Raw genomic sequence first — 14,520 nt, forward strand, 5'->3', positions numbered from 1 at the left:
TACACACACACATACAAAAAAAAACCATGTTCAAAAGACTGAAACTATGAAGCAGAAGTAATTACAAGGCAAACAGCTATATAGATGATTATGAATACAAAGCAACATTTTAAGATCAACTGAGGGCAACCAATTAAGTGTTGGGGAAATTCTTCCCACATAAACAGCTTACCATTTTCTGACTGCCACCATAACTTGAGACGGTTTGGAGCAAAGGTAGTGACCACATTTTCAATACGATGGCTGTCAGGATTGAGTGTCTCATGGAATGGGTCCCGTGAAGAGCAGGTGAAACACTTTTTATCCTCCTGAAACAAACAAGACAGATCAATCTTGTGGAAGTCACTGCCTTCCCCTAAATTCCACCGACCACCCAATTCACAAGTATGCTGCACTTATCCTTACAGTCAACAGCAGCACATGAAAGGGAGGGGCAGCAGTACTCCTCTTCTGACTTGAATATGATACCTTATGGCCATTTTTCATCTTGTCTTGTAGTTGTTTAACCAGAGCTTGTGTTTTGTATGGGCAAGACTTCCATTTTTGGAAATCCCCATCTTGCCTTTTGACATGCTCTTGGATTTTTTGGAACCTTTCCTAATCGATGGTATTAATTCTATCTGAGCTTCTCTTACTAGGGTTTTAAAGAACCTGCAAGTTTCCTGAATATATTTTATCATTCTAACTCTTACTTCTGACTTTCTTTTAATCTCATGTCTGTTTTTGAAATCAAACGTTGGAACTCTCTGGGGATTTTGCCACTGACATATATGTTGCATTTGATAGCATTGTGGTCACGTCTCAAAATCCATCTGACAACACCTGCACCAGATCCTGAGCACCATTCAGAATAAAGTCTAGGGTCACATCAAAGGGAACTTCACATTAAGTTCAACTTGCTGGGGGCTCAAAATGGTTATAAAAAAATATTTATAGCATATTTATCTGAGCTATTTGCATGCAACTCCTGCAAGCATTCCTGGAAACAGGCATTCAGTCGACCCAACATATTTGTCTTTTATTGTTCTCTTATCTCACTTCTGCTACAGTCTGAGCTAGGATATGCATCGGACAAAAGATAAATACCCTTGCATGCCTCTTTCTTTTACATGGACAGTCACTATGCTCTAGCGCAATGGATGGTTGCTTCATACTATTGTACTTATCTGTGCCTTTAACTTGGGGGAGGGGTGATGGAGGAGCAATCTCTGAATGTCTGGTTCAGCATCACTGAGTCACTTGAGAGACTCCAGGGATTGATTGCTTTGCAGGTGGGGGAGGGATCCAAAAGCCACAAGATGCGACTGCCTTTATTAGGGTCTAGCAAAAACACCATAAAGTTATGAGAGAGTTTTTGAGCAGAACAGAATGTTAATTAAAAAGGGGGTAGAGGAGGGCAGTGGAAAAGGTGGGCATGTCGTTGGCCCAAATTTTGTAGCTTCTAATAGTCAAAGAAGAACTGCAGGATAAGTTGGATATATGTCTTTAGATTAGCCTCACCAGGTGCAAGACAGATCACAGGAGGCACTAAGGGCCATTGAGACAAAGAAAAGATAATGGGTTGTTTCCCCAGTTTCGAAAATATAAAATCCAGTAGTTACTTGGTTCAGTCTGCCATGCTAATTAGAACACATGGGTCTCTTGGAAGGCAAAGGGCTTGTTCACATGTACAGTGGTACCTCGGGTTACATACACTTCAGGTTACATACGCTTCAGGTTACAGACTCCGCTAACCCAGAAAGAGTGCTTCAGGTTAAGAACTTTGCTTCAGGATGAGAACAGAAATCGTGCTCCGGTGGTGTGGCGGCAGCAGGAGGCCCCATTAGCGAAAGTGGTGCTTCAGGTTAAGAACAGTTTCAGGTTAAGTACGGACCTCCGGAACGAATTAAGTACTTAACCCGAGGTACCACTGTAATGCTAAACTGTGGTTTAGTGCAGGGGTCGTCAACATGCTGACTTGCAGGTGTTGTGGATAACAACTCCCATCTTCCTTGACCATTGGCCATGCTGCTTACTGAGGCTGTTGTGGGAGTTTGAGACCAAAATATCTGAAGGGCAGCCTGTTGGCTACCTGGCTGGCTTAGCACTACACTGATGAGCCTCAGTGATTTGAAGCAAAACGCCTGGCTCCTTCCTGCTGAGATTGTTATCAGTTTTGGTTTCTTTAAATCTTGGCTTAGCATTATGCATGAAACTGAAATCCCGGTTTAAAACAAAATATGGCTAGTTTAATAAATCAGCTTTATAACACATGGATTGAAGCTGGCTTATCTTGAAACTGATCAGAATTTAAAGCAGAATTTATGCTGCATTCATAGCACTGAGCTGAGATTCAAAGGAACTGAAATGTTCCTTCTCCCAGACGCGTGGGAAGAAGAGAGGGGGAAGGGGGTGAGTTGGTACTCTGCCACCTTGCCAGAGCTTTAAGGTTTGTCTGCATAGTGGAAAACCATGGTTTAGCTTTACATGTGAATGTACTCAGAGAGCAGAAGTAAAACCAAACATGCTAAGTTGTAGAATAATTGTAGAACAAAGTTGTAGAATAATCTAAATGGTTTGGTTGCTTTGAAGTCTGTGTTTGCTTTGAAGTGCTTTTACTGGCTCAAGCTTTTTCTGCCTAGCATGAAACTGTCATTTGCGAGATACTGGGCAGTCTACCAGAGTGATACTTCATTCCTGGATGCCTTGACATTGTCAGTCCGACTCAGTGTCTCTTACAGAATGACCTAATTGCACAGGGTTATAGATCCATAGCAGCATCTTAGAATGTATTTAAAAGTGTTTAATTCTGAATAAGTACTACTTTTAAATTTTATTTTATGTCCCACCTTTCTCTCAGTGCATTAGCATAAATTAAAAGAGATACAACTAGAAACACAATAAATCTAAATATTAAACATATATATATGTCAGGGAACTGACATCGGAGCAGAGTGGAGAGGTTAGGCTCCCTGATGATGCCGGAGAGGGAACCAGTAAGGGAAGAGAGAGAGCTTCCGCTGGGGAAGGAAGTCCAGGTGACACCAGGAAGAAAGGAGAAGCTGAGAGCACTTCGGAGGGGAGGCTCCGAGACTCTTCCAGTGAGGTCAGTGAGGAGAGTGGAGGACCACCGCTTGGCACGCCCACTCTGCGCAGAAGGCTTCCACGCAGAGAGGCGAGGAGGAGGTTGTCCGTTAAGGAATTCTTATGCTGGAAGAAGTTTAGGAAACGCCCACTGACGGATTCTGCCAGCGACTGAAGCAGCCGCGCGAAAGGGCTGCTCAGCCAGGGAAAGGCGCAACCACCCCAAGCAGTTTGGAGCAGTTGCAGGTTTACACACAAGCAACCCCAATTCCCATGATAATATATATTTGGGAAGGAGGCATGAGGCTCTGAAAGGGTCTTAGGGTCCTCCTGTCTCCTTCCCATAGCCATGTGCCTCCTTACCCACCTTTGGGAAGGCAGCGTGAAGACAGAGGGGCAAATTTTGGCCTTGCGCAGGGTGTCCTAGTGCCCAAGTCCGCCACTGCTGTGCTTCCTATGTGGTGATGGGTCCTTTCCAGATTACTGTCTGCTGGTTTTAGTTATGCGGTGAGACAGATTTTATGATCCAGTTATTCGCTAGAGACTGGAGGGTAATCAGTTCGCATTAATGATTAGCATCCCCTCTGCAGTTATGTTAGGATGGTTTGGAGGGATTCTCCTGAAGGAGCACTGATGTCATTGTCAACAATCGGCTATGGAAACCAATGTGGCATATTGCATTGCAGTGCTGTCAATACAGTATAAATGCCCTAGACAGAAATTTATAGTGAATGCAGGGGCAGCAGCAAAAAGGTATTGATTGGGTAGGAGAACACGTTAGTCTTTTTGTTGACAAACCAGACCCATAAGAATGCATCTGACCCAGTTAGTTTCCTAACTGCACATCTCTCTATTAAAAGTGATGGACCAAATGCCATGAGTCTCAACACTGTCATAAACTTATCCAGGTGGTTATAAGGAAACCACTATCCCATCTGATGTTCTCTATCTCTAAAATGTGTGAATGTTTTCTAGGATATAGCCTGCATATTTAACTATGTGCATATATTTCTGTATTGAGTGACATTTTTTTCTTGAGTTATCTGCTCTCAAGACAAGTTAATTCATTTTTTGTTGATAGTGGTACAGTTGCAATCTGCATTGTGTTCCTCTGTGGTGGCCTAATATCATGTGTGGATGGCAAGGAATTTATACGCATGACCAATAGCTATAAATCTTAGATTAACGTATTTTCTGTGCGCTGTGTCCCCTGACTAGCTATATTCTGCTGGTGGGAGTGGAATGGCAGAGTGGGTAGACTTGTAGCCAACCTTTGAGGGAGCACCAGATGCCATTACAGTACATTCCAAGGCACAGCTATTTGTGCTATCCAGAAAGTTTGCCTTTTTCTTGCAACATGAACATCTATTTTGCATGGTCACTGTGAAGGTTTTTGAAGTCCCTCATTACTGCAAACCCTTTCTGTCTCAATTATTCCCAATTTCTTTCTTTATCTCACGATAACATGATTCTCATATGCTCAGTATTATCCATGTTCTCTTTTCAACCGGAGCACTCCCTCTTCCCCAGATTGGCTTGTAGGCTTCTAGTATTACATATAATCCACCAATACACCAACTCCCTTTTTGTTTATAACTTCCTCTTACAATTGGTTTCTTCAAGTAGATATCTTTACTTTCCATATGCTCATTGCCCTGTTCTCACCTGGATAACCAGAAACATTTTCACCATCATCTCTAAGGGTTGAGTCTTCCAAAACTGGATATTGCTTTTCCCCATAATTCATAATTCATTTTCTTTTTGGCAAAATTTGTTTTCTATCTGAAAAATGTTCTGGGAAAAGACCTTGTTTGCTTAACTGTATTTCCTTAGTCTATATCTACAACCACACTGAAATTGCTAAAATTTTAGCTATATATCTTTCCAGAGACTGTAAATGAAGGAAGTAGTCTAGACCAGTGTTTCCCAACCTTGGGCCTCCAGCTGTTTTTGGACTACAACTCCCATCATCCCTAGCTAGCAAGACCAGTGGTCAGGGATGATGGGAATTGTAGTTCAAAAACAGCTGGTGGCCCAAGGTTGGGAAACACTGGTCTAGACAGCTCTCATATATCATGCTGGGGGTACTGCAATCAGCAGAATGTTTTTATTAATATATCTGGACACATTACACCATAAATGCATTAACCATTAACATTCCTAGTCTATAAACAATTATAGTTTAAGAACAAGTAACTTCAGCTGAAATTTTGCATGTAATTCACAATTCATTGGGAATTAAGGTTTGCTTAATTGTGACCAGAAATACAGAAGAGAAATTTGACACTGATGCAGAAATGCCACCCCACTCACACACACAAGTAATGGCTAGTTCTAAGAACCATCTTATCAGTATGCAGAATATGAACTATAAATGATAGTTTGAGGGAAATTAGTAGCCATTAACATCAGTGTGGTCCCAATACTAATCTCAGTATAAGTAGACAGCACACTCCTATGAATATTTAATCAAGAGTAATCCTAATGTGTTCTATGGGATTTACTCCCTTGTAAGTGTATACAGGAACGCAGCCAGAGTTCTGACCGGTGGTCTTGATCCATAGATAGTGAGATCTATCCATTCAAGGAGGCAATAACTGACTTTCCCAAACAGTAGCTACTCTGTCTGCAGTGCACACTTGGCTTTTAAGTATAAAATTGTTGATGTTGGTGGTGGTATTTTGTTTTCTGTTTAACAATATCTTAGGCCAGCATCATCCAAACGACTTGAAACACAATTAAAGAATGGGATAGCCCACCCACATCACTTGCTTCTTCCTGATGTGACTTCACTTCAGCACTAAAAAAAGCTGAATCAGAAATGGGGTAACTTCCCATGCAGACACAGGTATTTTGTTAAAACTAAGAGCCCTGGGATTTATCTGCATTTTGGACAGAATTCCCAGAAGTCTGAGATAAGAATTTTGTTGGTGTCACAGCTAGGACTGCGGGAAAGAAGGGCTCGCGCTCCTAATGATCCTGGGAGAAGGTGGTTTGGTGCATTCAGGGAGCAAAAACAAACAAGAGCAGGAAACAGCAGGACACATGCAACTGTACAAACAAATCTGAGCCAGGGGGATGGTGTCTGCTTCCTCTCAAAGCTCTGGACAGCACCAGATGTTTCTACTTATCTAGAGAGGGTGTGGGGCTGCTTGGTCAGCTAAGGGGGCGGGGGGAGAGGAAGACCCAGGACTGTTATGATCAATTGGCCTTCAACTACACTCAACTGAATTCCTCTTTGCTCTGAGACAGTCTTCTTCTGCAAAAACTTACCTGGAGGTGGCTCACAATGCAGTATGGTTCAGGCTTTTGAAGCCCACATGTGGACGTGACAGTTAGCTTGTCAGCCCGGCCAATCAGCAAGTCTCCTGTGGCTGGATAGCAGCTCCCCTCTGCACATCCGTAGCTGAATTCTGGTTCCTGAGCTACTACAATGGTCCAAAGGCCTAAAAATGGGAAAGAGAAGCAAGGGCCAGGAGCAGATCAGCATTTGGAAGAGGAGATGTTTCAGTGGTGGATGCCATGATTAGCATCACCTTAAAGGTAAAGGGACCCCATACCATTTGGTCCAGTCGTGACAGACTCTGGGGTTGCAGCGCTCATCTCGCTTTATTGGCCGAGGGAGCTGGCGTACAGCTTCTGGGTCATGTGGCCAGCATGACTAAGCCGCTTCTGGCGAACCAGAGCAGCGCACGGAAACGCCGTTTACCTTCCCGCTGGTGTGGTACCTATTTATCTACTTGCACTTTGACGTGCTTTCGAACTGCTAGGTTGGCAGGAGCAGGGACCGAGCAACGGGAGCTCACCCTGTTGCGGGGATTCGAACCGCCGACCTTCTGATCGGCAAGTCCTAGGCTCTGTGGTTTAACCCACAGCGCCACCCACATCCCTTAAATCAACACATTTCATAAATCAACACATTTATAAAATTGCCATCTGGCAATTACCCCGTGTGTAAGCATCACCTTACACACACGGTAATTGCCAGATGGCAATTTCATAAATGTGTTGATGCTAACAATAATAAGGGATAGACACTAAACCCTACGTAGTTGTGCCAAATCATTTTCTTGCTGAAGAATAAGCAATCTCTGTCAATGCTCTTGTGAACTTGCAAGTAAGCAGGCGATAGCCACCGATTCCTGTCCCAGATTAGAATAAAAGGAATCTGGATTCTATGGTTATTTAAGCTGGGCAAGTAGCAAAAAAACAAAACAGATTTATTGAAAATATAGGGGCCCCTCAGCACCACAGGACAAATCACACAACTCTGTCTCATTCCTGTCTGGGGAGAGCTGTGGTTTAGGTTTGTTTATTTTTTTCATTTAGGTTGCCACAAATGGGACACCCAGGTGATGAAAGAGAAACCAAAGTGATTCACTTCACAGTGAGGCCTCAGTTGAGTGCACCACTGAAAATACTTCAGAAAGTTATTTGAGCAAGATGCAATAACTTGTGAAATGGATCTGTGGTGGAGCATCCAGACCACAATTCCTTTCATTTTTCATCCACGACACATGCATGTCACCATAAAAATTAAATAGAAAAGGAGCCCAAACACTTATAGGGGAGAATGGTTATCTACCCACTGAGTTATTTGAACTTAGTACAGGATGAGCAAAAGGTGACAAGCATTTGTTATTAACTACCATTTCCCCCTTCAGTTTAAAGCATTCAGTGATACTGGAAAAAAAGACAGCAGGCACAATTTTACACTGCCTCCCATTTTTTTACCTAGAAATAAGAACAAAGAAGGCAGTATGATAGAATACCAGTGTAGAAAAATGGTTACAAAAGGAGCAGCCAACCAGGTGCCCTCTGGATTTGTGGATTACAGCTCCCACCAGGATGATGTGAGTTGTGGTCCAAGGGATCTGGTGGATCCCTCATTAGCTACCATTGGATTAGTGTGTCAGGCTGTGAAGCTGACCAGGGTACATCCACATTCAAAGCATTGTTATTATTAATTATTGAATTTATATACCGCCCTATAATACCCAGAGGTCTCAGGGCGGTTCACAGAACATAATCAAAATATAAAACCACAAAATATATAATCAAAATCAAAACAACCCAATAACCCTCCCCCCGCAAAAAGTAATAATAATCCCGAGAACTGTTGTTTGTTAAGGGAGCTAAAAATGGCAGTTCTGTGAGAAGTTAAATACAAAATTCCCAGGATTCTTTGGGGGAAACCATTCCTGTTAAAGTAATATGGCTGGCGTGGATGTGACCAAGGGGCCTTAGGCCAGGGATTCTTTCTTCAATCTCTTGTTTGAAAAATAGAAGGAAGCTTGTATTGTGCCTTGAGCCTTGGACGAACAATGAGATGCACATGAAATGAATATACTTCTATGTAAACGTACATTTGTTGTTTAGTCGTTTAGTCGTGTCCGACTCTTCGTGAACCCATGGACCACATGAACGTACATAGGGTTCTGTTTTTAGACTGAATCCTAGCCGCTGGGCCAGTTGTACCAAGCTTGCACATGCGCAACCCATAAAGGCTGCAGTCCCAATGAGACTAACTTTTGAGAGTCTGTGTGGTTGTTAAAAAAAACAACCCGAACCAGGACCTGGGGGACCAGGGTTCAAATCCCCTTTCAGTCACAAAGCTCACTGGGTGGCCTTGGCTCAGTCGCCATCTCTCCACCTAACCTGCCCCACAGGCAACCCTGGTTTTAGGACAGCGAGAGTGGTTTGCCCGCACTGCGCATGAGCCAAAGGGGCGCATAAACAGCACCCTTGAGAGTATGTGCACAAGGCGAGGGGCTTCAACAAACTCCATTCCCAAAGGAACTGTTGCGAAAAGAAGTTTGGCCATCTTTTGCAAAACTGTGCGAGGCCAAAACTTGGCGCCCCCCAAACGGGACCGTCTCCATATTGTGCCCTCTCTGCTCAATGCAGTGTGTGTGTGTAAATCCGCCTGCACCATCCTGAATAAGAAATCAGAAATATTTAGAGGGCTCCACATTTTTGTCCTTGCTCTGGACACACCATGACCAAAGTCACAGGGTTGTCCTGAGGACGATATGGAGAGCAGGGAAGGCCACCTTGGAGTGGGATAGGAATATAAATATGTTAACTGGAGGGTCGTGAGGTGAAGCGTGCCCCAAAGAGGAGGCCAAGTCTGAAGGCTTCGGAGGGAGCCACGAGGCTGAGGGGAAAGCGCGGCTGGCGGAGGGGGAAGAAGTTCCCGCCAATTTCCCCCTCACGGAGCCGGCGCCATTCCCTCCCCTCCTCGCCCAGCGACGCGGCCGCGACGGAGACTCTCCAGCGGCGGAGAACAAGCGGGCAAGGAAAGCCATATGGCGCCAGGAGACGACTCTTCCCAAATCCACGCCGGGCCGCTTCTCCCTCTGGGGAGCTGAGCGCGGCGGCGAGGAAGAGCGCGAAGAAGGCGGAGCGAAGAGCCAAGGCCTCTTGGCGCTTACCTGGGAGCAAGCGCGCCGCGGCGGGCCTTGCTTCCGAGTAGACCAACCTAGGAATGCGCTATGGTAGGGGGGGGGTGCGTGCGCGCAAGGTTTCTGGAGGCTGAAGCGGTTCCAAGCACCACCAGGGCATCATTTCACTTTGCTAACAGGGGGCTTGAGCAGCAGGCGAGGCGCTTGCGTTTCCCCGCGACTCGGGTGTCACGCCATTCTCACGAACGCGCCAACGGGCGTCGTCCTCCTTACTGGGTTCCGCGGGGTTTTGGATTCCCAGGCTTCGCGCTTGTCTACACGCCTGCAAGCTAGCGAAGCAAGCTGATGCTCGAGGAACGCGACCCAATTTGCTTTCAATGGGGTTTACAGCCTGGGATGGAATCGCGGCATAAAGCGGGTTGGGTTACACACTCTCTCTTACCGGTTCACAGAACAAAATCAAAATATAAAACCACAACATGTATAATCAAAATAAAAACAACTGGGGACTTTTCTGCACTCCCCAGACGTGTGGATCTGTCTCTATCAGCGTGTCCGTTGGGGTTGTGGGGATTCTTTTAAAGGTCCGAGTTTGCCTGAATTGTTCACAGGCTACTTTAAAAATCGGTTCTTAGCATCTTTCAGGACGGGGCTATGAGTCACTGCGAAAATGCAGGCAAAAAAATCGTAATATAGTACAGTATTAACTTATGTAAAGCGCAGTCCGATGCCCGTTTACTCGGACGTAAATGCCACTGTGTTTGATGGGACTTGCACCATGAAGAATGCGCACAGGATCGAAGCCTTATACAGTCCCATCCTATGGGAAGTAAGCCCCAGCGCAGGCACACACCCCAAACTCGGCCCTCCAGGTGTTTTGGGACTACAACTCCCATCATCCCTAACAGGACCAGTGGTCAGGGATGATGGGAACTGTAGTCCCAAAACATCTGGAGGGCCGAGTTTGGGGGTGCCTGCCCTTAGTGGATTCAATGGGACAAACTCCCAGGTGGGAGTTGGAACTTCAGCCTTACATCCTGAGCCTATTTGCAGCCTCATCCTATGCAGGTTTACGCGGAAGTAAACCCACGAAGTTCCGTAAAAAGTACTCTCACATCAACGTGCATTCCTGCATTGCAGGGGGGGTTGGACTACATGGCCCTTAGGGTCCCTTCCAACTCTCCAACTCTTTGATTGCCAGCCGATCCCACGCGCACTTCCTCGAAAGTAAGTCTGGCTTGCTCCCCTGTAAGTGGGCGCAGGATTGCAGCCTTAGCCATGCAAATGCCCCAACTTCCAGTGCATCCTTACAGCTGCAAGGAACTTTCGGAGGAAACAGCCCGCTTGATCGTTCGTAAGACATGAGTAACATAAAGGCGGATGTAGCTAGAAAACCGGTCTATGCCCGCAATGAGCTTGCAATCTCTAGGGAGAGGAAGGGGAAGAGATGAGGCTAGCGAGAAGCGAGAGGAGGGGGGTGATGGTTAAATTGCAACAAGGGAGTTTTCTAAGTTACTTGGGCAAATGCCATCGCTTGCAAAAGTTCGTGCTGCAGCCCCTTTTGTTGCTGCCGCACATCTGAAATTTGTTAAAACGGGATGGTTTGAATGAAAAACAAAAGTTCTGCTCCGGGACTAACAAAGTTCTTCTCAGCTTGGGGAACAGGGAACACACCGACCGCTTAAAACAAGAAGGCAGTTCATAACAACATTAAACAATAATGTTTAATTACCTAGGAAACAGCCAAGAAGATGCACCTGGAGAAGCCCCATCTCATTACTTCTGCCAGGAAAGAAAAGAGGAGGACAAAACAGCCACCCGGATTTCACCTTTCTTTCTGCAAAAGGGAGAGGGAAAAGAGTAAGTTGCAGGGTTTTTATCTCCCCCAGCAAAGGCAGCAAGGCATGCAGTTTTATCTCCTTACCCTTTTCTGCTCCTTCCTTCCAGCCGGGATGCAAATCTGACACTGGGAGAAAGGAATCTCCGCTTGCCCAAGAGAGGGAGGCTCCACTACGCAGGCGCTAGAGGGAGGGTCGGGGAGGCTGCAATCCGGGCAGGGCAACTTTCGGGAGAGCTCCTGCAAAGAGACCCTCGAGGGTTGCACAGGAACTTCTGTCCTTTGTCTCCGCGCCGAAGCACCAGTATGACAGTTGTTTACTTTACAGTCGGGCAAAGAGCTTAGCGCCTTCAGGTTATTTCTGCTGCAAATATTTAGACTCGGGACTTGACTTTGGTATGCTCATCGGTTGCTTCATAGCTAAAACAGAGGACCTCCAGAACTCTAGAAGGCAATGTGAGTTTTGGGTTATCAGTTAGCGTTTGGGAGCACGACTTAGGAGGACCAGGTTTCAAATTCCCACTCACTTGGCGCCCCTGGGTCAGTTGCTGCTCTCCGCCTAACCTACCTCGCAGGGATGCTGTGACGAAATGAAATACTAGTCACAAAACTTCTGGATTTACTTGGATCAAATATGATTTTGTATTCCACACCGACTGGGACCTAGAAGCATTTTAAAATGTTAACAATTCCGTCAGAAATTTCCTTAAATGATGCAGTTTCAATCCCTGATTCCCACCCATCCAAAAAACCTCTGTGTTGGTAGCAGTTTACTGATACAAGTGAAATAAGCTGTTTCCTCTTACCAAATATATGTGAAAGCTATTGATAGACAAAATGTTTTGGGTTCCATGTAAGTCATAGTTGTCTATAGTAACTATCAATGGCAGGGGTGAGTAGATCTACTGGTGAGTAGACCTACTGGTGATCTACTGGTAGATCTCTGGGTGATATGAAGTAGACAGGCAAGGATTTTTCACCCCGTTTAACAAAGGCAACAACAAAACAAACCCTTATCTCAAGTTACATTGGTGATTTGAAGACCAGGCATGGGGAAAATGCATGATGTAACAAAGAGTGTATTTTTGTGTGGAAGAGTTGGAAAATTGCTATTCAGTTTAGTTCTGGTACTCAGAACCAGTTTCTAGGCTGAGAATTCTTTAATTCTAAATATTTTGCACCTGGATCTGGTTGGTAGAACTCAGGGTTCTAGTAAAAGGCAATGTTGCTCCTGTAAGGCTGAAGTCTAGCTACCCCCGAGGTATGTTATAAGTGACAATAACTCACAGCACTAACCTACCCATCTTTACTCAACAGTAAGTCACACTGAGTTCAATGGGACTTACTTCCAGGTGTGTATGGGATTGTAGCCTGAGTATACTTATTACATCCTATGTACTTCATGTCAAGTCTGTAACGAACTGCAGAGTTTTGGGCTCCAATATCATGCCATCCATGTTTTGTTTTGTTTTTTGACATCCAACCTGAAGAAGTTCTGAAGACTGACATTTTAACTGTTCCTTATAAAACATATTTCTCTATGTTGTCCTGAAGGTTTGAGTTTTTGAACTTTTCCTTCACAATTACATAGTTTGGGCCAAATTGATGATGAAGTAGAGCATCTGTTGCATTGATTGAATGGCTTGGTCTCTGAGGACTATGGGCTGTTGTTTTTTAAAATCACAGGGTGCTTTGTAGAAGAAGAAGAAGAAGAAGAAGAAGAAGAAGAAGAAGAAGAAGAAGAAGAAGAAGAAGAAGAAGAAGAGTTTGGATTTGATATCCCGCCTTTCACTCCCCTTCAGGAGTCTCAAAGCGGCTAACAATCTCCTTTTCCTTCCTCCCCCACAACAAACACTCTGTGAGGTGAGTGGGGCTGAGAGACTTCAAAGAAGCGTGACTGGCCCAAGGTCGCCCAGCAGCTGCATGTGGAGGAGCGGAGACGCGAACCCGGTTACCTAGATTGCGTGACTACTGCTCTTAACCACTACACCACACTGGCTCTCGATTTATTATGTGCAACATTGACCTTACCATCTGTAGGCATTATGCTGAAGGTTTATGATCTGTTCTGTGTTTGTCGCAGGCAGTATTGTGGATTATTGGGTTGATGTGTGGGGTGCTGAGGTAGGAAAGGCATGAGATTCTAGTATTCTAGTCCTGTCCAGCACAAAAATTCCATAATGTGTTGTAGCTAATACCTTTATCTTGAATACATGGCAGATTATCTAATCAAGAATAAGGTGTCTTTCGACAAATTAGTTGATAACACAACCCTTGTCTCTTCTTGTCAGTAGAAACCTACCTTTTATACAGCCTTCAATTGATTTAAACTGTATTTTTCACATTCAGAACTGTGCCCCAGTAATTTCCATGCAAGCACAAATGACAAAAAAAGTCTGAAAGGTGCATTTAATGTTCCATATTCTATATTACTGGGGAAATACCTTTATTATGCCAACCAAAATATCATACAAAGGTATTGCCCTATTATGGTCTTTAGCATCTTGCTTATGGGTCAACACAGCTACCTTCACTCTGTGTGTGACTTTTAATGCTGTTTGTGAAAAACAACCTTGGATACAGGTCCCAGAAATCAACTGATATGGCCACTTAGCTGGTGTGTAAAGGTAAAGGTACCCCTGCCCGTACGGGCCAGTCTTGACAGACTCTAGGGTTGTGCGCCCATCCCACTCAAGAGGCCGGGGGCCAGCGCTGTCCGGAGACACTTCCGGGTCACGTGGCCAGCGTGACAAGCTGCATCTGGCGAGCCAGAGCCGCACACGGAAACGCCGTTTACCTTCCCGCTGGAGCGGTCCCTATTTATCTACTTGCACCCGGGGGTGCTTTCGAACTGCTAGGTTGGCAGGCGCTGGGACCGAACGACGGGAGCGCACCCTGCCGCGGGGATTCGAACCGCCGACGTTGCAATCAGCAAGTCCTAGGCGCTGAGGCTTTTACCCACAGCGCCACCCGCGTCCCCTATAGTAGCTGGTGTGTATAGTAGCTGGTGTGTACAGTAGCTGGTGTGTACTCCTTATTAAATCTTTAACTGATTATTGTGCTGATCAATATCTTGAAATTTGCAACCCTACCATTTTTGTAACCACAGTTTAGGCAATGCGTGAGCTTGTAGGCTTGCCAACATCTTGCTTAGAAAACCTGATTTAGCATCTCTTCCCGCCCCCCCCCCCTTCTGCCCATGGCAAGAGAATGCAA

The 14,520-nt window shown here is 45.2% G+C and overlaps 1 protein-coding gene and 1 long non-coding RNA gene across 2 annotated transcripts in view; one reads left to right on the top strand and one right to left on the bottom strand.

Annotated features, from left to right (window-relative positions):
• The window catches only part of LAMB1 (laminin subunit beta 1), a 58,555-nt gene extending 47,255 nt beyond the window's left edge, over positions 1-11,300 (bottom strand). The window contains exons 1-3 of the mRNA XM_028745771.2: positions 11,200-11,300; positions 6,337-6,509; positions 173-308 (exon numbers count right to left, since the gene is read on the bottom strand). Coding sequence (XP_028601604.2) covers positions 173-308; positions 6,337-6,509; positions 11,200-11,239 — 349 coding nt within the window. The 5' untranslated portion in view covers positions 11,240-11,300. The remainder of the gene's footprint in view (positions 1-172; positions 309-6,336; positions 6,510-11,199) is intronic.
• On the top strand, positions 11,240-12,850 carry LOC114605037 (uncharacterized). Its single transcript, XR_003708479.2, has 2 exons — positions 11,240-11,327; positions 11,415-12,850. It is a non-coding gene; the product is annotated as an uncharacterized LOC114605037 (long non-coding RNA).
• The last annotated feature ends 1,670 nt before the right edge of the window (positions 12,851-14,520 follow it).

The sequence above is a fragment of the Podarcis muralis genome, chromosome 10 (assembly GCF_964188315.1).
Source record: "Podarcis muralis chromosome 10, rPodMur119.hap1.1, whole genome shotgun sequence".
Lineage (NCBI taxonomy): Eukaryota > Metazoa > Chordata > Lepidosauria > Squamata > Lacertidae > Podarcis > Podarcis muralis.